General features: G+C 36.0%; 1 protein-coding gene across 1 annotated transcript; it reads right to left on the bottom strand.

Annotated features, from left to right (window-relative positions):
* Positions 1–4,482: 4,482 nt before the first annotated feature.
* On the bottom strand, positions 4,483–10,386 carry LOC120076086 (RUN/FYVE domain protein). Its single transcript, XM_090312514.1, is given in 19 exon segments — positions 4,483–4,776; positions 4,779–4,928; positions 4,931–5,128; positions 5,310–5,623; positions 5,706–6,295; positions 6,297–6,415; positions 6,418–6,787; positions 6,789–7,036; positions 7,039–7,207; positions 7,640–8,022; positions 8,025–8,237; positions 8,240–8,411; positions 8,555–8,582; positions 8,584–8,667; positions 8,963–8,991; positions 8,994–9,076; positions 9,199–9,495; positions 9,944–10,135; positions 10,220–10,386. Coding segments are annotated over 17 exon segments (3,441 nt in total). The 5' UTR covers positions 9,401–9,495; positions 9,944–10,135; positions 10,220–10,386; the 3' UTR covers positions 4,483–4,687.
* Positions 10,387–23,705: the final 13,319 nt, after the last annotated feature.

Raw genomic sequence — 23,705 nt, forward strand, 5'->3', positions numbered from 1 at the left:
GTTTTTTTCCCATTGGGTTTTTCCTAATAAGGTTTTAACGAGGTATATTTCATATATATATATATATATATGAGCATCTAAGGGGAAGTATTGTAAATATTATAAAAAAATAGATGTTTATTACTTATTGTCCTAAAAGCCATGTGTCAAGCTTCATATTGTTTATGTGCCTTGTAGTTATACATGTTTGGTGTCTATGTAAAACCACATTCTACTTGCTACTTTGCCTATAAATAGTGACATTTTGTGGATCTTAAGATCACACACATTAGTGAGAAATCCACTTCAAATTTTTACTAAATTTTCATATTATTAAATTTTTATAATTTTAGTTATTTTATTTTATTATTATATTATATTTTCTCCATATTCATTATGCTCTTCAATTTCACAATCAGGGACATTATGTCTTTTATTATTGAGAATTATGATTATTATTTTACTTGATAAAAAAATTGATTTCAAACTAATAGTAAAGAGTAACTAATTTAAGATTCATTAAATGTATAAGAACTAAATCTAAATGTGATTTAAAAGGATATGACATCTAAAATAGATTGGAATTGATGGACTTTTTTTCACTGAGCAATTCACATGGGGTGCAAAGCAGTCAGAATCTATCACACTCCCATGAAAATTTTCTTGAAAGTGATAAAAAGTTGGTTTTAAATTTTGTCTTTTTATGTTAAAGGAAAAAAAAAGCTAGCATCGAATTCAATATATGATTAAAAACAATTTAAGACATTTTTTCTTTTTTTTTTTTAGGGGAGTTGATCGAGATTATTCTCGGTGCATTAACATTGTTTATTACAGTTGCAACCATTCATATTTGAATGTAATAAAAATATTATCCTTACTACATTTTTAGAATGATCATGAAATACATACTATACGAATATGTTTGGATTAATTTTATTGTACAAAAAAAATATATATTATTAAACACTTGAAAAGACATTTCTAGAAAATTAACACTGAAACTTGAAGAAAAATTAAATTTAATAACCCAAAAATCTAAGATAGTACTTACTCTCTGATGTCCAAAGTTTAAATTCTCATCTTACGATCGTAGATTTTTTTCTTTAAATTAAAGATGCAAAAAATTAAATTGGCAATAAAATGACATGTTGTGAGAATAATGTTCAAATATTCAAGAAATGGTACATTGTTAATTGCTGTAAAAAGGGGAATTGGAGTATATAACATAATTTTATTTTTTAATTAGAAAAATGAAAAAACCGAAATTTAATAAGAATTTTAGTAAATCTGTTGTGCCGCATGACCTGAATTGTTCTAATTTCCTTTGCCTCAGTGTAATTGTTGAAGACTAAATTATTAACTAAATAGTATAGTTATTAATTATTAATTAAATAAAAACCAAAATACAAATATATTTTTGCATTTAAACAAATAGTCTTTTTCTCTCCAACTATCTCTTTGAATATATCTCCTAATTTGATTAATATAATTTTCCATTTAAACCAATAATCTTTCGTGATTTTTCTCTCCAAATATCTGTTATGTATCTATCTTTTATTTGAAAATTTAGTTTTATCTAACTAATTTTTTATTTCTTTTTGTTACAAGATTCAATGTTTATCTAAATCTTTTTTCGTTTATTTGTACATATTGTTATTTATTTGTTTTCATCTTTTTCCAATGTATTCGTTTGTATTCTTATCATGTTTTATTTCATTTTTGTTAATATGAAGTTATGAGATTTAGTTGATCTATATTTACACATATAGTGTAGTTGTAATGTGGAATTATAAAGGTTTTAACCATCATGTTTCATGATTCTTAATTATAATGCTATAGTGCATCTTCCTAAAATTCTACTAATATCAATATAAGTTGGTAATTAGTTAATATTCATTTACATATACATATATAAAGCTATTAGATTTAACTAATTTACCTTTACACATATAGTGCGATCAAGTTTAATTATGGTTTTGGCTTTCTTATTTATTTCTGGAATAAGTGTGGGTTCGATAAAATCAAATTTTGACTTAATTTGAGTTTAATAGATGTCTGAGATCTAATAAATTAAATTTACAATAGATTAGATTAAAATATTTTACTTTTCAAGATTTTGAACGTAAGTTTCATAATTTTGGAAGTTTAATGTATTTATTTTAAATTTAAATTTTAGAACCAAGTTTAGTAAGAAAGATTATATCTATTATTGTTGTTATTATTAAAAGTTTTTAGGCTAAAATAACATATAAAAAATAAAAGGAAATTTAAAGAGAGAGAAACCTAGTTATCTAGCAGCCACACAAAGCTCCACCCCCCTCCATGCGAGCCCCCACCTTATTCTCCTCCTTCGCATGAAAAGCAACACCCTGTGCTTCACACCATCATTCATGTCATTCTGCTCGACTTCAATCCATCACATTCCATCGACCACCTTATATCGTCGTTTTTGTTGAGATCTTCGTCATCGCAGAAGTTCACTTCGACAAGTGTCATGGATCTTCTTATCTCATTCACTTTTTTTTTCTCATTTCCTCTCTCACGTTTGGTGTGTGGTCATAAGAAGAATTGGCCAATAGTGTTTAGGTGATATTTAGGTAAGTATATGAGGCTTTTTTGTAGGTTTTAGCTAAAGCTTTAGTTTTTATGTGATATGGTTGGCTTCAATTAAATGAAAAATTGTTTTGGAGTTCGGTGATAATTTTAGTTGCCGTTAACAAAGGGTGTTCAAAGACGTCTGATTTAAATGTAATGTAATACTACATTGTATTTGCATAATAGTACAATATATTTGCATTGAATTAGCTTTTTTGGATTTGTTTTAGTTTGTGGTGTATAATTTTATTAGGTTTAGTGTTCAGGGTAATTTGGATATTTGCTAACTAGTATTTTTATTTTAAAAAATTGTTTTGCTACTTTTAGGATTTTGAAAACTTTTTACTATTTTTCTAAATAAAAATTAAAAATTTTCTGTTTATCTTGTCAACTCAAGAAAAAATGATGAATAGATTTGCTATTTTTCAAAACGACCATCCAAATTGATAACATAATCAGGGCTATGGAATGAGGCATGGGCCCAATAAAGATGGCTTGAACGTTGACCATGAGTTTGTTTAGACCCGTTTGATGCAATTCGTCGATTTCGTTCCTAAATTAGATGGGCTATTTGTTTATTCGTTTTCGAAAATTAGGTTTGTTCTTCACAAGGAAAGAAAATTTTGAATTCTTAAACAAATTCCAAAAAACTAAAACTAAAATTTCAAATACTTCTATTTTAGGCTTGATATTCACTTTTTAAAAGTTAAAAAAATAAAAAAATAAATAATAAATAAAAAGGAGATTTTCAAAAATAAAAAAATAAATTAAACTATTTACACAAAATAACAAAATTTTAATCTTAGGCTTCTATCGGTGATAGAAACTAATAAAAGTTTACCACTAATATCTATCAGTATCTATTAGTGTTATTTTTTTGTTATTTCTGTAAATAGTTTGACATATTTTCTATCTGTAAAAATTTTCTTTTAAAAAACTTGTTTTGCTTTTCAATTAAACTAAAAACTCAAATGTTTCTTTTAAGGTGAAAAGATTGAGACAAAAGAAGCATAAATTTCAAAAACATAAAACAAAAAACAAAATCTTTATCAAACTGACACCTTAGTTTTCAAAACCTTGTTTAAACTTTTAAAACATAAAAAATAATAACAAATAAAATAAAGAAAAAACACAGAGATTGAAGTAGTGTCCATTAACTTAATTTTCAAAATTTAATAACCAAAAACCAAAGGGTTATCTTGGGATGAATCCATAATTTCCACTGGCTACTATTAAAATTTTCTCAAAAGGAAAAGTGGCCAGCAAGTTGGGCATTCTGAGTGCCAAGAATGATAATCGAGACTTGAGAGTAGATTGAAGGTGGGGTATTTGAGTTATGGTCTTATTTTTTCTTTCTTTATTTCCTTTTTCACATGGGGAAGATGGGCTCACATTGGATGTTTGTACTTCAATTAGGTTAGGTCCAATAAATGATATTGTGACAGTGTGAGACATACTTGGCCCAGTTTTTACAAACTGTTAGAGCAGCCAGCAGCAACATCAGCAACCAGACAGCACTGCTGCACCAGCTTGACTGAGTCAAATATCTCTCAACCGTACAAAATTTCTGTCAATAATTGAAACCTGAAAACATAAGAGACTTAGAGGAAGAAAAACAAATAGCATAAGAAGAATTCTGTTATATGTGACAACAGTTAGGATCAAATGAGAGTAAGAATATGAACAGAACAAAGCAAATCGGAGATTACTTTTGAATAGAGTTATACTTTACAATATGGAAATTAATATGAATTAGAGGCTTTATATTTAACACTGCTTCTGAGCACTTGAATCAAATAAGAATAATCACAAGAATGTGGCAACTGGAGCAAACTATCCATGAAGAAATGAAATTCCTACGGCCTCTCGAGTAAATATCAGCCTCAGCAATCAGAAAACAAAAGGAGAAAAAAGAAAAAAGAACTTTACATCTACGTCACCTGTTTCGTGGAATTTCTTATACATTAAACTGGATTTGATTGAAAACCAAGTGACAACTTATCCAGACAAGCCCCGTAGAACACGGTTTTTTGGTTATATATGTGTAGTAGTGAGCTCTGGTTGTCTGAGGAAGAAGATGGGAAGGATGGACAAAGGAAGCTATTCATTAGAATCACATTATACTGCAGTTGCATTTAGATTCCAGCTTTGGAGGTTTCGCGGTGTCTACTTGATTCGGAAGGCCTACATTTCGAATGGTGACTCGTCGATGTTCTCATCATTTTTCGTCTTAGCAATAGGAGACTTTGAACTCATTTTGACATGTCGCTGTCTAGGTTTTTGTGATTTCATAGCCTGTTTGCCGCCTGTTCTATGGCGCAGATCACTTCTGTTAGTGTTAGATTTCCCCAAAACATTGGTCGTGAGGCTTCCAATGTAACCTCATTTTCCTTTTCCTTCTCTTTTTCCTTCTCAATTGCTATGGTAGCAGCCGAGTAGGCTAGATCATAAACAATGGAACTACAGAAAAGTATTGTATCTGTTGCCTCTTCAAGTGTCAAGCTTCTTACCACCTTTGTTTTGCCCTGATAATCAACAATTACTGTCGACTCTTCTGCAAAACAGAGTTTTATCAGGGAAAGGAGCCAGATTGAAAGAAAATTCATCAAAAGCAGGTTCAAAGTAACTTAAGATAATTTCAAGACCAGTATTCCAGAAATTTAAGAACTTAAAACAGCTGCAAGGAGAGAACTGAAAGAATAGCATATAATTCACCATCTAAGAAACTTTCATACCTAGGATCCCATCAGATTTTTTAGTATTAATAACAGAGGGTGTTAGATCCTGGTCAGGCCCACTAGGAACCACAGATTCCACTTCTTCCAGTGGGATCTTTGATATTGTTGATATATCATCCTGTGAACCTAGAGCTATCACCTCAGCTATTTGTGTGGCTTCTTGTTCTGATATTGTTGTCATTGGATGAGTGGAAAGATTTATACGTTCATCTTCAAACACATCACCATCCAGCATGTTGTGTCCCTCCAATTTGGAACAGTCGAAAGTTGGATCCCTATCTGAGACACTCCTACCACCTGATGAGTCCTCCCTGTTCACATGCGAAGGATAATAAACCATTTTGGAAAAAAAATGTCCCCAAGAAATTTTTCAAAATGAAACTGACGGCATACCTTGACAATTCTGAGGTACAAGCGTCCAGTTTCCTACATTTGTCGCATTCAAGTTTATCCTCCACTACATCAGCTACCGCAATTGAAGAGGTATCATCTGACTCGGCATTTTCAGAAGCTAGTTCAGGTTTCTGAGAAAACATAGTAGTTCCCTGGCTTGAAAAACGCTCTAAATTAACCACACAAAAATCCACATTTTCCTCTTGGTTACAAGTTTCAAAGCCCGATAAAGGATGGGCATTGGCAGGTATTCCGGTAGAAGCTACCTCAGAGTAGTGAGATTTTTTCACGCTAGTTTCACCTTTTTTGTTCTCCAAATCCCCTTTCCTTAAACTTAGTTGTCATTGCTTTCGTGCTTCAATCTGTCTGGCTGAGCTAAAATCAGCTGACGATGATGCAGAAAAACTATTGAGTCCAATAGAGCTTCTCAAACTGCTCATGCTATCTCTTGCAAAAGATAGATCATCATAAGATATGGTACTTGCAGTAAAAGTTCTTCCTTGGACAACAGGGCCCTTACTGCTGCTTGACCTCCTTAACAATATAGAAATTCCTGCACCTTCTGATGAATCAAATCTCAAACTTTGATAGTTCATTATGCTGAAGAGGTTGCTGATATCCAGATCTAGTGTCGGGTTGGCTCCCACTAATAGCTGATTGGCCCATCTCCAAATGGCTTATAAGGCTATGCTGACTTTCCTCCACTGGGTTTCGGAGGGGAAGTTTTCTTCCACGTAGCTTGGACCTTGTTCAGGATAATCTGCTTCATCTTGCTCAACATTGCCCACAGACGTAGAAATCCTAGAATCACCCAAATCGGTGGCTGGGGAAGAGTCGGGAGAAATCCCCAGTGAATTCACCTTATTGAATGGTTTATCTTCTTCATATTTTACTGAAGACAACCCGGACAAGCTTTCAGTGATTGAAATCATATTTTGCGAGATGGTTATGCTAAGATGTTTTTCTTCCCTGCTGCATTCTGGACAAAGATTAACATTATTTTCCTCTGTGTCAATAACACGATACCTGCAACCACATCTGGAACACACAACTGTATCTTCAAGGCACACAATCTCTGAAAAAATCACCCCTCTGGACATGAGAAGAATCAGAAGTGGAACTTATATCTGGTATAACAGCTTCGTATCTACTATCTCCAGTGACAACCGCATCACAGCCAAGTGCAGGACCACTATCAAGTGACTTAATACCATGAATGGGATCTTCATCAACAATATCCATCTTATCAAAGGCAAATATTTCTTCATGACTGTCATGATATGGTAATTTCTCACATTCATTGGCCATATCATACTGATTGTGGTCACTCCTGTATCAAGTGCAATACATGTACCATGATCAGAACTTGCATTACTGCTGGTTGTGAATGAGAAATTCCTAGAAATCAGAGAACAATGTGCAGAACTTGCCTTGCCCGTGTAAAAAGTGGTGCTGGGTACACTTGATAAAAGTGGCTTAAACATATTTGGGCTTTTTCGATCCTGGAGAAAAACAAGTCCATGAGTACCATTAGATGAAATGTGAACTCCAGTGAACTACAAAAGGATATGAAGAAAGGGGATTGAAGCAAGTCAACAATGTAGATTGAAACTGAAATATAATTTTATAGTTTTATTTACTACCAAATTCGAAATCTTTCTTTAACAAACAGCCAATTGCACTTGCAGCAAATTTTTACATTAAGACAATAGGAGAGTTGAAATTTTTTTTTTCCAGTTTCTCAATTTGTTGATATGATTACCACGTCAAATTTCAAATAATAATATTGAAACAGTGCCAATAAGAGTATATCACGTGAATGTAAAAAATAATCTGAGAAAACAAAAACAAATTTACAGCTTATTTATACCAAAATGTGACTTCCAAGCATATAAAATAATACCATTCAAAAACTAAAAAAATAAAATGCATACCAAATGTCGAATCGTCGGATCAAGAGATCTCTTAGGAGCAGAACTAGAAGAAACTATTCTGTGTTTCTTGGAGAAGGCCAGAGCTTTGTTATTTGAAAAAGAAATCCCTCCTTTTGACAATGAATTATCTAAATTACCAACGGGAATTGACTGCAAGGAGTCTAAATCATCATAACCAGACGAGGCGATAGAACCTCCGCTGTAAGAGCTATAACGATCTCGATCATGACTATGAGATGAGTTGATACTCCTAGGAGCAGTTGGAGACATTAATTGCCTACCGTATTTGGGGGCAAGGTCCTTACTGTTTTGGGAAGCTGGTGAGGATCCTCTCACATATGATGCTGGCCGGTCAGCCAGAGATGTCCGGAGGTTAGGGGGGGATCAGAGGAGAAACCATGAATATTGGTTTGCCATGCTCTTATTTTAGGCGAGGCAAAATTTCCTCTGACTAACTTTATGGGTGAATTTCCCCTTGCCCCAGATATAACAACAGTTATGTTGGACCCTGTGCTCAACCTCCTGGGAGTTGGGGTGGAAGACCGTGGCACAGATATTGGTGGTGTACTTGAAGGAAGTGAAGATCTTCTAGTTGGGTAGTTGATCTTCTAGATGGTGTAGCATGTCGTAGACTCGGAGTTGGGCTGGAATGTGGGGCTGACAGTTGCCTTCCCCACAATTGAGGCACACTGTTTGCTGACCTAGGAAATGGGCTTAAACGACTAGGACTTGGACTACCCTTACTCATACTGCTTCTGTGACTTTTTTCCATCTATGAAAACAATACTCTTCAGTATTTCAACAAAGATGTACAGAACATCAAATAGCTCAATTGTAAAAACACCTCCTAAAGACTGTATCCAACATGATCATAGGGTAATTATTATACCATATAAATAGTTTAATCACACATACCGTGGATGATCTCGATATGGAAATGGCAAGGCCTCCCCCTGCTTGCAATAGTAACTAGAGGCGGCTCATCATCCAATGAAGGGAAAAGAGGGGTGTCAGGAAGTGTTAACAACCTTGAAATTGATAATACAGAATGTTTTGTGAGAACAAAGAGAATGGGAATCGATTATTCAGCTTCAAACAAACAATATGATAAATAAGTAGCAGCAGTACCGTTAAAATGAGTACTTATTTCAACCATCAAAAAAATCTCACAGGCAAGTTTGGTAAAAACAAATAAATAGGTATAAATTAGTAAGACTACCAAAAAGACATACAAGCATACCAAAAAGACATACAAGCACTCCTAATAATTATAAGGAATGGGTTTAACAGTAAGTCACTAGAAATTGGAATAAGGCCACTAACCAGTCATAGTCATTTTTCTCCGCTTTACATTATTATTAAGCAAATCACTATTCTCTCCATGAACAAGAATGGAGATACCAAGCTTCGAATCTGAAAAGTGCCTCAACTTTGTAGCTGCAGAAACAATTGAATAGTTTATGGAAAGTGAAGGATTGACAGTCAAATTAAACTGGTTGGATTTTATATTTGGCAGCAGAAAATGCTTAAATGAGAAAATAAGGTTAGCTCGTAATTACAAAATGAGTCCTCTAAGTCCTCTGCCAACTGAAGCAGGAAACCCTCTCTTTCTCGAGTCAGCTTTTCATTGAATAAAGCAAGATCGTCATCTTTCTCTCTTATGCGCACAACACTCTCAAAGTTGTGGCCTCGCTTATGATTACCACCTTTGGGCTCTCTACCAGGAGAGCTCCTCAATGCAGGAGAATGAGGTATTATCATCCAGCCAACAACAGTCTAACCTTGTTACTTCAACTTATCCACATGGCTCAAAGGAACAACAATCAATTACCTAAATCAGCAACATATGCTATTTCCTGTACAACCAAGAAAAACATGTGTATTGTTAGCCAATTATACGCCCCATCCAAAACAAGCAACGAATACCCATCGTTTTAAATACATGTAACATAATTCCACCCGGACCGGCCACGTCTAACTAAGACCAAATCCTCCTGAATGAATGCGCAAATGCATACACTAAAAAATACGTGGAGGCACAAAAAAACACACAAAACACGAAACACACAACACAAAATGTAAAACATCGAAGCTTAGGTATTCAAAGCCCAGTTGATAAGCCAACAATTTGAGATCCTTGCCATGTAATGCGACCTTTAAACCCTAGTCTCAATAGAAGGCGCAGCAAAGTATAAATAAACAATTACTCAAAATCCACCCTCCACACCCACAAAAATCAAATGAAGTTCGGATTAATAGCAATAATTCATCGTCTGAAATAGAAACCGGAAGTGGACAACTTACTGAAATTCTCCAAGTCAAGAAGGTCCATGAAGATAGTGAAGTAGGCAGCTGGTGGAGTTTTAAGACCTCAAAATCGGCCCTACGAAGCTGAAAAGGCAATTGGAAAATATACGGACTGTTGACGCCCGGATCTACAGCGTTGATGACGATACAGATTGGAGAAGAAAGAGATCGACCAAGAATCAAGGAGACCTAAAACAATTTTCCGGCATTCTCTCAGAAACGAAGAGAATAACTGGAGAGAGTAGAGAGTGGAAATTTTGGGGAGTAACTAACCTCCGTAATCACGTTTAGATTAGCTTCTTTCCTCAGCTTCAAGCTTTCATTTTCCTTTTGCTTTCTCAGTTACTCTTTTTTCTGCTGCGACATTTTCTCTTGTTTTTCCCTTTTTTTTTTTTCCTCATGTTTTTCCCTTTTTTTTTTCCTTTCCTTTTTCTCCCCCCTCCCTCCTTCGTCTTTTTTCCCCTAAATTCTCCATTTGTACGATAATGCCACACGTTGGGTGAGCAATGTGATTTGAAAAATCAAGTCAAATGATCGACATCGGCCAAATCGAAGGCGGACGGGAGGTTTATTAGTCGATTTGGTCGGCAGCCAATTTTTTTTATTTAGAAAATCGAATAGTCGGTCGGACAGTAAAAAAAATATCCCAAATCTCGACCGAACCTAACCAACCATAATATAATATAACTAGGGTTGGCAAAAATCTTCACGGGGATCGGGTCCCTGCGCGTCCACCCCCGATCGGAGCAGAGAATTCTCGATTTGATCGGGGTCGAACCGAAAATTATAACCGAGTCCCCAGTCGGGGACAGGGCGAGGATGGGAGAGTATCCTACCTTGTCCCCGTCCCCACCTTCAATTGGCGAGGACAGGGGTGGGGATGGGGAGTCTCTCCATCCCAGCCTCATTGTCAACCCTAAATACAACGCATATATATTTACATATAATATTATTAAGTAAATATATTATTATATAATATTTTAATTTTAAATATTAGAAAATTGATTTTCACCCATGATTCATTGAGCTCGATTTTAAAATTTCTAACATTGATTTGGTTGGTTTCGGTGCCAATTTTTGTAGAAAAAACTCGACCTAACTGATGATCACCCCTAGTTATTACCATTCAGTATTCCCTATTCTGTTCCCTTTTCCTATATCCATAAGTTTTTTTTTTTTTTTTGTAAGCTTTTTCCCATCCATTCCTTACCATTCTTTTTATGCTAAATGTGAATAATGAATACTAAAGCATCTAAAGTCCACTGTAGTTTATCTTATGGATGCTTATGGCCCAAAAAAATTGAATATATATTTTGTTAAAGACGAACAAAAAAAAAGATCAAACCAGTCGATTTGTGTCGAACCTGTCAGTCGATCGATTTTTACCCATAGTTCGGCGTGTTGAGATTGGTGTCCTAAATCTCATTTTTGTAGTTTGTAAACTCTATATAAACAAATTATTATTTTATGAGCATACTCTCAATCCAATAAACAAATGTTCTAGGCTATTTTATGTAATTTAAACATGTATGTAGAGGACATACAGATGGATCATGTTTGTAAAGACATACAAAAGGTACGTAGTAGATAGATGAGGCTGGGTACCTTATTCTTGTGACACTATGGATAAGACTGGGAATCTTATTGTTGATTCCGGATCTTGAACATAGTGGCCACAACCTCTCTTTAGAAAAGAGGACTCAGTCATAGTAAGACTATGACTTATATTTATTAGAGGGATTAGTGGTACTTAAGGAGTTAGATGTAACTATAGGGGAATAACCGTTATTGGCCCAGCTGTACTTACGAGCGATCTGTGAAAGGTTATCGCACTGTTGATTGGTTGATATGGACACATAATATATTTGTAGTAAAGATAGTTTAGCTATCGGTCTTTAGTGGAGTGCTTGACAGATAACGGATGGTGGATCCCGTGACTAAAGAGTTTAGTTAGTTATTCACGTACCGTTGAAGTTTCGAGCTACGGGTCCATAAGGTCCCCTTAGTAGCTCAATGGATTCAAGTTGAGAATCAGTTCTTGGTGTTGATTTGAAATATTCAAATTGACAAGAGAAAATTCGATTATATATGATATGATTGGTATGATGTATAAGATACATCAAGTGGATGATTAATGTAAATGAGATTTACATTAAATACCATGAAATAGAAAAATAACTTGTTTCATGAGATGAAATATTAAAACTATAGGTTATAAATATAATATGGTAAGTTGGTTATCATATATATATATATATATATTAATTATTGGATAATTATATCTTTTTCACTAATAACCAATTGAGTGGGAGATTATTAGTGGCTTCATGGTAACCGTGAGATAAAAGAAAAAATATTTTCCTAAATTTAGTAGTTATTGAATTGAGATTTTCCATTCTCGGAATTACTCACGGAAAGGATGTCAAATGGATTAGATTCACTAAACAATAGCTGAAGAGAGACCAAACGACCATGGATTGACACTACACGTTAGTTCACTCAGCTAGCCATTAGCTAAACAATCGCGGAGCTTTTGCTAAACGGTAATATAATATTTCTTAAATGATTGGGCATCATCCATACGATAGACCTTTGTCATCTCTCACTTGCTCAGTTGTTGACACGATTGTTCTACCTCCGGTCTCGTCCTCTAACCAAGTTCATACAGAGCCCACACTTCTGGATTCTCACACCGAGAATACCAAGGTAGCCATTGTGGTGGTGTCGTACTCAACTCAACGTAGTCAAGGTTTTTGGAGGTCGTTCGTTGAGTTCTCGGTGTTCGTGTGGTGGTTGTTGATTGATCGTGCAGTGTTGCAGTCGAAGTGTTCGAGCATTCTTGATTGTTGTCTTGCTAATTGAATGAGTGTTAGGGATCAAGGGAGATTGAAGATGAGTCTTCAAAGGTATGATTCTTTATCCCTCGATCTTTGTTAAGTATGTTGTAATTTCGTGTGTTGCATGACCAGTTAGTTTCTATTTGTGTGTTGTAATTGTGTATGTTCAAATACGATTGAAATTTGGAACGATCATTCCGCTACTCATGGAAATCCTCATGTCTGATTTCCTTCAATTTCATTGCATGGGGATTGTAATCACTTACCCTTTCCCTGTTCATCGCATAATCTAGTCATCCTCGCATTGTCTTTGTTGGGGTTGATGCCCTAAAGTCTCGTGTCCTGTAGTTTGTAAACAGTTTGTACGAACACTTGTATTGTTAATATATGATATTTACTTCACATCTTGTATTATTGCTCATTTACTTGTTTTATTTTCTTTACCACAAACCAATAAACATAAAATCTCTGGTGGTGACATATAAGTGGATCATGTCTTAAGTGATAACCAAAATGGTCTGTGGTATATGGATATAGGAGGGAAACCTTAACTTGGTAACGCTACGGATGTTGCCCGCTTTTGTGGAATGGTCACAAGTGTTGTGACTTGTCACAGTTGGTCTGATTCTGATTATTCGTGCTGGAGACATGCGAGTGGGGGCATCCTATACAAAAAGTTTGTATAAGACCTGACCACGAAGTGTTAACGTCTTGTTATATAACACCGTTCATGACAGAGACTTCACTTCACTAAGATGACCATAGGTAACATGACCTCAATCCTGAGGGAGTTGGGAACTCCTGCCATTGAGGGCCTTTGATTTTTATGGGTGCGAGTTGCCAGTTCGCCGATTCAAACCTACCATTTTGGGGATTCATCTGATTTTGGAGCTGGGAACTCAGCTACACAAGATGGAATTCACTCCTTTCCTGAGGTAGAGGTAAGTAGATAGATAACTCCCTTAAGGGCTGATTCTGGGGCTTGAACGATGTGGCGTCACGCACCTTCTCTTGGCCCGAGAGGTGTTCACACATAGTTGGACTATGTTGTATTGTTCATTAGAGGAATCAGTGGTACTTAAGGAGTGAGATGTAACTATAAAGGCATAACGATAATTTGGTCCAACTGTACTTACGAGCATCTGTGAAGGGTCATTGTACTCATGATTGGTTATATCCGATGGACACAGAAATATATCTGTGGTAAGAAGAGTTCAACTGTTGGTCTTTAGTGCAATGCCTGACAGTTAACGGATGGTGGATCTCATAGCTAAAGAGTTTAGTCAGCTATTCACGAACCGTTGGAGCTTCGAGCCATAGGTCCATTTAGTCCCCCTCGGTAGCTTGGATAAAGTCGAGAACCAGTATTTGGGTTAATTTGAAATGTTCAAATTGACAAGAAGAAGTTCGATTATATATGATATAATTGGATTGGTTAATTATATATGATATAATTGACTAAATGTATGAGATACATTATTTTGGAGGAAATTAGATATAAATATGATTTATATCAAGAAGAGGAGAAAATACTATAGTAGATATGTGATATCAAACTATATGATAAAAGTATAATATGATTATATTTATTAATTAATTATTTGGTTAATTATATGATAATTAAGCCATCGGATGTGGGTTAGTGGGGAGCGTCGGTTAATGTAACAGATGAATAAAAATGAAAAAGGTTTTCATTTTGATCGTCCATCGTTAGATCGCCTACAAAGAATTCGTAAAGGCACGCGTTGGTAGAATTCTAAGCGATTGCTTAAGAAAATCAAGAGACTATATGATAGCATTCTTCGCCTAAACGATCGTCTACTTCGTGCCTAAACGATCGTCTACCTCACGCCTAAACGATCGCACACTATTGCCTATACGATCGCATAGCTTCTCTAAACGATCGTATAGTGTGCCGTTTTTACTAAACGATCGTGTACCTTTTCCTAAACGATCGTTTAGTAAATCCTACATGATCGTGTAGCTTCTTCTAAACGATAAGTAGTCTGCTATACGATAGTGTCTTCTTCCCTCCCACTTTCTTATCGCCTACACGATTCGTGTTCCTTCTTCCTCTACCAAATTCACCAAAGCCCACCCTTTGGATCTTCACTCCGAGAATACCCAGGACTCTTTAGTGGTGGTGTCGTCCCTGTGGCGTTCGTGTTCGTGCGTTATTCGTGCTGCATTTGTTGACACCGTTGCTGAGCATTGGTAGATCGCATGGAGGTTTCCGCTACATTGGAGTTCCGAAGTGTGAAGAATGTCTTCAACTGGTATGGAACTCTTTCCCTTGTTGTTTATCTTGTTCTTAGCATGTCGTTAATTAAGATTTGTTTGCATAACTGTATGTGTTGAATGTATATATTTGTATTTTGGTCACTATAAGATCGAAGCGACCCGAACACGCTCATGAAACTCTTAGATATGAGATCCTTCAGTCTTAACTTAAGCATTCCTGGTAAGACTTACTTAAATAGCCTTCCCTCATTGACTTCCTTAACTTACTTCATCACATCAAATGAGTGACACCATCATCGCATCAGTTTACGATCGCCTCGTTTGCCAACTAAGTCTTTTGACCGATACTTACTTCGCAACCCTCCTAATATACTGCCTTTGCATCCTCTTAGAGTGCTTACTTAGGCAACTTGGTCGCTCGCACATTGCCTATATTAACCTTCACCAACCTCATGTGAATTTGGTCACATACTTCTTTACCAACCTCAGCCAACTCTTACTGACACGAGAGCCAGCTTAACTCTTTTTATGGCCTTCACCATACTTCATGGACCATACTTAGCCATAATGCCCCCTCCTTGGGCTTCTGGCCTCATAGTTGACATGTCTGGGCATATAGCTTAGCATCACTTCGTCGCATCGAACTCCCTGTTTTCTTCTAAGTGTCAATTCTTCTCTATACTAGCCAAAGAGCTCATCGTTCCATACTTGAAGTATTTTTCTGCTCTCTTAACACTTAGAGTATCTTTCCTCATTTAACCTTTACATACATACACATTAAGCTTTTTATCCATTTCAACTAATTCAATAATCATACATACATACTTACAAAAACTTAAATTCATAATTAAGGGGTCTTAAACATAATTAACTAGTCTTATTTCTCAATAGCTGCTCTTTTCTATCTAGAATCTGCATTGATTTTCCTTCATAAGAAAAGTTTTCACTCAACTGTACTGATTGATCCTGTAAAATATGAATGGGGTTTGGAACATACTTCCTCAACATAGATGCATGGAAAAGATCATGTATCCTAGATAACTCTATAGGTAAGGCTAATTTGTAAGCCGCTGGCAGACATAAGAGCCTAAGGCTGGAAATTAGCTAAGTATAAAATGAAGTAGCGTCAGGGCCTTTAGAGGCCAATGAAGGCCTAGGATGGATAATATACAGGCAGTTAAGTCTATCTCGGTGAACGCATGGTAGACGTTGAGGCGTATTAGAAGTTAAGGAGGTGTTTATGAGTAGCAAGCCTAAGCACAAGTGTCTAAAGGTAAAGCTAACATATATGTTGGTTAGTGTTGCGTGAGCAAGGGAATGCACCGTTAGTCGGGGTATGCGTTAGCCGAAAAGAAAGACAAGATGAAATGTAAACCTGGCATTGATGAAGAACTTAAGCATTCAACATAATCACACAATTAGTGGGCTAAGTGTTGTGTTTAGAAGCCATGATAATGAGTTTATGCACTAGCTATCACCTTAAGGAAGCTTAGTGAGCATGCAACCTAGTATATAAAGGAAATTTGAATTGGGAATTTTAATCATGCTAAGAAAGAAGAGTTGCCACTAATTTGAAGCTTAAGTTATGAAGAAGATAATTCAAGGTTGTTGGAAGAATATTTCCCATGGAATTGAGTTGAAGGTTGAGGAAATTCTTAAAGTGTTCAAGAATCTCATGTTATACGGATGATTTGAGAGAAATTGGTAATTCCAAACTCGTGAAGAAGAATCAAAGGCTAGAATTCTAAGGTAAGCTAGTTAAGAAGTTTAGGAATGGGTTCTTAGAAGAAAATTTCATGAAATTATGTCTGGAATTTAAGTTATTCAAGCTGAAAGTGAAATCTGGAATTTTGGTTGGATGAACAAGCAGGCAGCTACAACCCATACATAAGCAAGCGGCTGACCGGCAAAGCTTAAATGTGGACAAGCACCCGTTGTATGAGCAAAGTCAACATGTTCTAACGCCTAGGAGTATCTTGTGTGAGTTGCCACACACTAGTTAGACGCAAGGTAAAAATTTGATGAAGTGTGGTAATGCGTTAAATACCAATATATTGAAGATGCGTCAAGTAGAAAAGGAATGAAATGATACGTCGAACTAGGTTTGAGGTCTAGCATGCATTAGCTTGAATAGTAAGTTAAGCTCAAGAGAGGGCTAAAGGTATTAGCCAAGGGCTCTTATTATTCTTACAGGGCAAACACGTATAGGGGAAGCCTACAACCCTTTGAGGGAGTAACTCAGTACAGTGAGTGACTAGTTTTCAAAATGTTTGCTAAGTGATTTATTATGAATTTCCACCACATAGTTACTTTTATCTTGATGTTCCAACACATGTTTTAAATAATGGGAGTATAATATGAACGCATATTGATGATTTAAAGACAATTTTTACTTGTAACTTCCATGCGTTCCAATTAAGTTTTATGCCATGTTTAACATTAAAATGAGCTATTTAATGATTCTCTTAAGCATGTTATGAAGGAACACTATACAAAGAGAACTAGTGAGTGGAAGCAAGATCGTTCCAAACCCCATTGTAACAGAACATATACATTTACAATCAACCAACAATAGTTATGCATAAACTTGAAATTACAGCATGTTTCTAAAGGAAAATACTAAAGATCGAGTGAACTTACCTTTGAAGAACTTTTCTTCTTGTTTCCCTCGGTCTAACAGCATGAACGTCACACCTCAACAGTCTCTTCGAACAGGAACAAATAACACTTGACCCTCAAACAATAAGTGACACCACCACGAGGCTACCTTGGTATTCTCGGTGTGAGAATCCAAAAGTTGTGAGCTCTGTATAGATTTGGTAGAGGAAATGAGGAATTGAAAGATCGTGTAGACAATCGAGTAAGTGGGAGAAGTTTGGAGTCTATCGTATAGACTGTATACTCAATCGTTTAGAAGCGAGTGTCTATCGTATAGCAAACTCTATGCACAATCGTTTATGCTCTCAAGCTATCGTATAACTATTTTCTTTTGTACGTACGGTTATCATTCGATTATCAATCACGTTATGAAAAAACGAAACTGATTTTCATTTTATCTATCAGTTACCATAACTGATCACAACTTCCCAATAAGTTGGTTATTCAGAGAAAACAACAATACCAATTATCCCATAATTGATTCAATTACAAATAAATAATATAGTCATAACTTATAGCTTTAATATCATATCTCATGCAATATATAAACGATAGTTCTTTTTCTCCTTTATGGCATTTAATAATAATTCATCGTGTATCTAATACATCAAATCAATTATATCACATATAATTGAATCAACTTAATTATATCATATGTAATGAAATTCCCTCTTGTTAATTTGAACATTTCAAACTAACCAAAAAAACATATTCTCGACATGAATACATTGAGCTACAAGAGAACCTTATGGACCTGTAACTTGCAGCTCCAACGGTACGTGAATAACTGACTAAACTCTTTAATCACGATATCCACCATTCGTTAACTGTTGGGCATTCCACTAAAGACCGATAGCTTCACTCGTCGCGCTACAGATATATTTATGTGTCCATTGAATATAACCAATCAATAGTACGATGACCCTTCACAAATCGCTCGTAAGTACAGCCGAGCCAATTTACCGTTTTGCCCCTATAATTATATCTAACTCCTTAAGTATCACTGATTCCTCTAATGAATAATACATCACAGTCCTACTATAAGTAAACCCTTTTTGGGCCAAGAGAAGATGTGGTGCCACATTGTTCAAGCTCCAGAATCAGCCCTTAAGGGAGCAATTTATCTACTTACCCTTGAATCGGGGAAAAAGTGACTTCCATCTTGTGTAGCTGAGTTCCAGCTCCCTAATCAGACGAATCCCCAAAGTGGTAGGTTCGAGTCGGTGATTTGGCCACTCGTATCCATGCAAATCAAAGGACTACCCTCATAGGCAGGAGTTCCCAACTCACTCAGGATTAAGGTCATGTTACCTATGGTCATCCTAGTGAAATGAAAGTCTCTGTCATGAACGACGTTATACGGTCATATACAAATTCCTTTGTATAAAGCATCCCTGCTTGTACGTCTAATACATGAATGGTCAGGATCAGACCATTTGTAGCACTTTACAACACTTGTAACATCTACAAAATGGGTCACACTCATAGCGTCATCAGGATAAGGTTTTCCTCATTTATCCATATACTACAGACCATTTAGTTTATCACTTAAAGCACAATCCACTTAGATGTCATCACATACATGCTTAAGTTACAACAATAACTAGGGATCTTAGTTAATGGTTTGTGGTTAATGCAACTAAAATATCTCATATTTCATAGATAGTAGTGAATAAAATATCTCATATTATTACATCACAAAATATTTGTTCATACGGGTGTTTACAAAGTATAGAACCCTACGAGATTTAGGGCATCAACCCCAACATGATAAATATGTTGTTTTATGATGTTAACATGTAAGTTTGAAATGTAAAACCTACTCTTGAGCATTGGTACCAAAGGTATGCTAAGGTACCCAGCTATATGACGATCCTTGCTACTGAAGGTATGGTAAGGTAAGTAAGATCCTACTCAGTTCTACGTACACGTAAGATTTATGTTATTGACGTTGATGAGATCAAACTAAAGGGCTCTCTCTCAACTAAGATTATTAGGGATTAAGAAAAAGAGCTCCCGCATGTTCAGGCAAAGGAGTAGAGGAATTTTACAGGAAATGTTGATGAGCTTTAATCTAGTATTTTCCATGATATGATTTTATATTTTTAAATTTTTATTTTCAAACCTGGAATAATGTTTTCCTCTCTATGTAATGGTCAATGTCTCGAGGCCTAACAGCTCTGCTAGTCAGTCCCTTCTCAAAAACATCAGGAACTTGAAGCTTAGGTGGCTTATCACGTCCTTGTTAAACTTCAGTCTTATGCTTGTACTAAGGGAAGTCAGGGTAGAGTTTTTATGGTTGTTGTAAATAGACTTACTGAACCCCTTACTACTGGACCCCTTACTATGATATATGTAAATAAGTGTTATGCGGTACGAGAATTCATATGTTTAAGTTGTGTTGACTATGTGGTAATGGTCTGTTATAAGATATAAATTGGTTATCAGATACCAAAGGCATTGGTTCATGAAAGTATGTTGGCAGTAATTGTCATAAGAGAATTGGCAATTGTTGTCTTCACATTTCTTCTCGGATAAAGAGGGTAGTTCGGGAAGGGGTGTGATAGTTTAGAGGAGATAAGTGAGAAAGGAAAGAGAAGAAAGATAGAGAAATGAAATAGAGGATATTTTTTTACTAAAGGAAAAAAATAAATAGGCATCTACAATGTTAGTTTAGTCTAATTAAAATATATCTTTAATATCGGTTTAAAAACCAACATTAAATATCCGCTTTTTAGAAAGAAAAAAACCGACATTATACATCTGTTTTTAGTTTTTCCAACCGACATTAAAGCCTAAATTTCTTGTAGCGAAAACAATCATTATGGGTTAAAATGACCCAAAAATCGAACAACCTATACTGTCCAAATCATGTGGGTTAGGTTAAACTTTTTCATTTTTTGTCGGGTTGGATTGAGCCTCGGGTTGGTTAAAGAAATTGGTTGTCCGTGTAAACCCCTATTGTTTTACTAGTTAATTATGTTTAAGACCTCTTAATTATTAATTTAAGTTTTTGTAAGTATGTGTTTATGATTATTGAATTAGTTGAAATGTATGAAAAGCTTAATGTGTATGTATGTAAAGGTTAAATGAGGAAAGATATTATAAGTGTTAGAAGAGCAAAAAAATACTTTAAGTATGGGATGATGAACTATTGGGCAGTATAGAAAAGAGTTGACACTTAGAAGGAAACAGGGAGTTCGATGCGACAAAGTGGTACCAACCTATGTGCCTAGACATGTCAGCTATGCGGCCAGAAGTCCAAGGAAAGGGCATTATGGTTAAGTATGATCCATGAAGTATCTTGAACGCCATAGAAGAAGTTAAGCTGGCTCTCGTGTGAGTAAGATTTGGCTGAGGTTGGTAAAGAAGTATGCGACCAAATTCACATGAGTTTGGTGAAGGTCATTATAGGCAGTGTGCAAGTGACCAAGTTGCCTAATCAAGCACTCCAAGAGGATGCAAGGGCAGTGTGTTAGAATAGTCGAGAAGTAAGTAAGTCAGTTTGGAGCTCCGGTATCGTTTGTGTCCGATAGAGATCAGAGGTTTACCTCGAAAGTCTGGCCCAGTTAGCAGAAGGCATTAGGAACTAAATTACATTTTATCTTTCCAAGTGTTAGCTTTCTTATCTTGCTCGAGAGCACAACTTCTAGAACTTAGGCAACTTCCTACTTCACTCTCAACCTGGCATCGTGCCTACCTTCATCTCTCTTAGCTTCCCCAAATTTGTTTAAGTGTTGGATGCTCTTTACTACCTGAGAGCACCCCATTTCAAGACTTAGAAAATTTTTCCTTATCTCTACCTCACATGCATACTCATTATAACTTCCATAATATTTCAGCTACTACAACCATTATAAATACTTACATACTAGATTTAAAACACACACCAGAACAATTAAACACGTAATTAAGGGGACTTAAACATGATTAACTAATAAAATCGGTTTAGGGGTATACACAAACCCTCTTCTATTTAACCAAATCTCACTTCTCTTCTTTCTCACTTCGTTCGTGGAAATGTGCAGATCTCACCATCGTGAGCTCTTTTCGTCAACTTCGTCGTGGAGGTATATCTACGGTCGTGTAGTCAAGTGATCATTAGCTCTATCCATCTGTAGTCGTCAACTCTAAGGTTCAATGTTTCATTCTATTAGGGTTGATGCCCTAACTCTCGTTGGGTCCTGTAGTTTGTAAACATAGTATTGAACAAATGCTTGTGATATAATAACATATGATATTTTCTTCATTTTTGTCTATGGAATATTAGTTGTTTTATTTGCTTTACCACAAACCAATAAACTAAGATCTTTGGTTGTCATTGTAACTTAAGCATGTATGTAAAGACGTACAATTGGATCATGTCTTAAGTGATAACCAAAATGGTCTATAGTATATGGATATATGAGGGAAACCTGATCCTGGTAACGCTACGGATGTAGCCCGCTTCATAGAATAGTTACAAGTGTTATGACTTACTACATATGGTCTGATCCTGATCATTCATGTGGAGACATACGAACGGGGGCGTCCTATACAAAGGAGTTTGTATAAGACCGGACCATGAAGTGTTATAGTCTCGTTATATAACATCATTTATGACAGAGACTTCACTTTACTAGGATGACCATAGGTAACATGACCTCAATCCAGAGTGAGTTGGGAACTCCTGTCTTTGAGGGCAGTCCTTTGATATGCACGGTGCGAGTGGCCAGATCGCCGACTCAAACCTACCACTTTGTGGATTCGTCTAATTTGGGAGTTGGGAACTCAACTACACAAGATGGAATTTATTCCTTCCCCAAAGCAGGGGTAAGTAGATAGATTGCTCCCTTAAGGACTGATTCGTGAGCTTGAACGATATGGCGCCACACACCTTCTCATGGCCTGAGAGGTGTCCATACATAGTAGGACTATGTTGTATTGTTCATTATAGAGATCAGTGGTACTTAAGGAGTTAGATGTAACTACAGGGGCAAAACGGTAAATTGGATCAATTGTACTTACGAGCATCTGTGAAGGGTTATTGTACTTTTGATTAGTTATATCTGATGGACGCAGAAATATATCTGTGGTGAGAATAGTGCAGCTATCGTTCTTTAGTGGAATGCCTGGCAGTTAAAGGATGGTGGATCCCGTGGCTAAAAATATATCTGTGGTGAGAAGAGTGCAGCTATTCATTTTTCCGCTGCATATGCCTCGTGTTCCATCAATGAGTGTGACCCACTTTGTAGATGTTGCAAGTATTGTAAAGTGCTATAAATGGTCTGATCCTGACCATTCATGTATTAGACATGCGAGCAGAGATGCTCTATACAAAAGAGTTTGTATAAAATCGGACCACGAAATATTTAATCTCGTTATATAACGTCGTTCATGATAGAGATATTCATTTCGCTAGGATTACCATTGGTAACATGACCTTAATCCTGAGTCTATGAGGGCGGTTCTTTGATTTGTATGGGTGCGAGTGGCCAAATCGCTGACTCAAACCTACCACTTTGGGGATTCGTCTAATTGGAGAGCTGGGAACTCAGCTACACAAGACGAAATTCACTCTTTCCCCAATTTAGGAGTAAGTAGATGAATTGTTCCCTTAAGGGTTGATTCCGGGACTTGAACAATGTGGCGCCACACCTTTTCTTAGCCTGAGAAAGATTTACTCATAGTAGGACTATGATATATTGTTCATTAAAGAAATCAGTGGTACTTAAAGAGTTAGATGTAATTACAGGGGCAAAATGGTAAATTAGCCTGGCTGTACTTACGAGTGATTTGTGAAGGGTCATTGTACTGTTGATTGGCTATATCCAAAGGACACAAAAATATATCTGTAGCACAAAGAGTGTAGTTGTCGGTCTTTAGTGGAATGCCCGAAAGTTAATGGATGGTGGATATCGTAATTAAAGAGTTTAGTCAGTTATTCATGTATTGTTGGAGCTTCAAGCTATAGGTCCATAAGGTCCCCTTGGTAGCTCAATGGATACATGTTGAGAATCAGTTTTTGGGTTGATTTGAAGTGT

This window comes from Benincasa hispida, chromosome 4 (assembly GCF_027475165.1).
Source record: "Benincasa hispida cultivar pf3 chromosome 4, pf3_genome.v1.1, whole genome shotgun sequence".
NCBI lineage: Eukaryota > Viridiplantae > Streptophyta > Magnoliopsida > Cucurbitales > Cucurbitaceae > Benincasa > Benincasa hispida.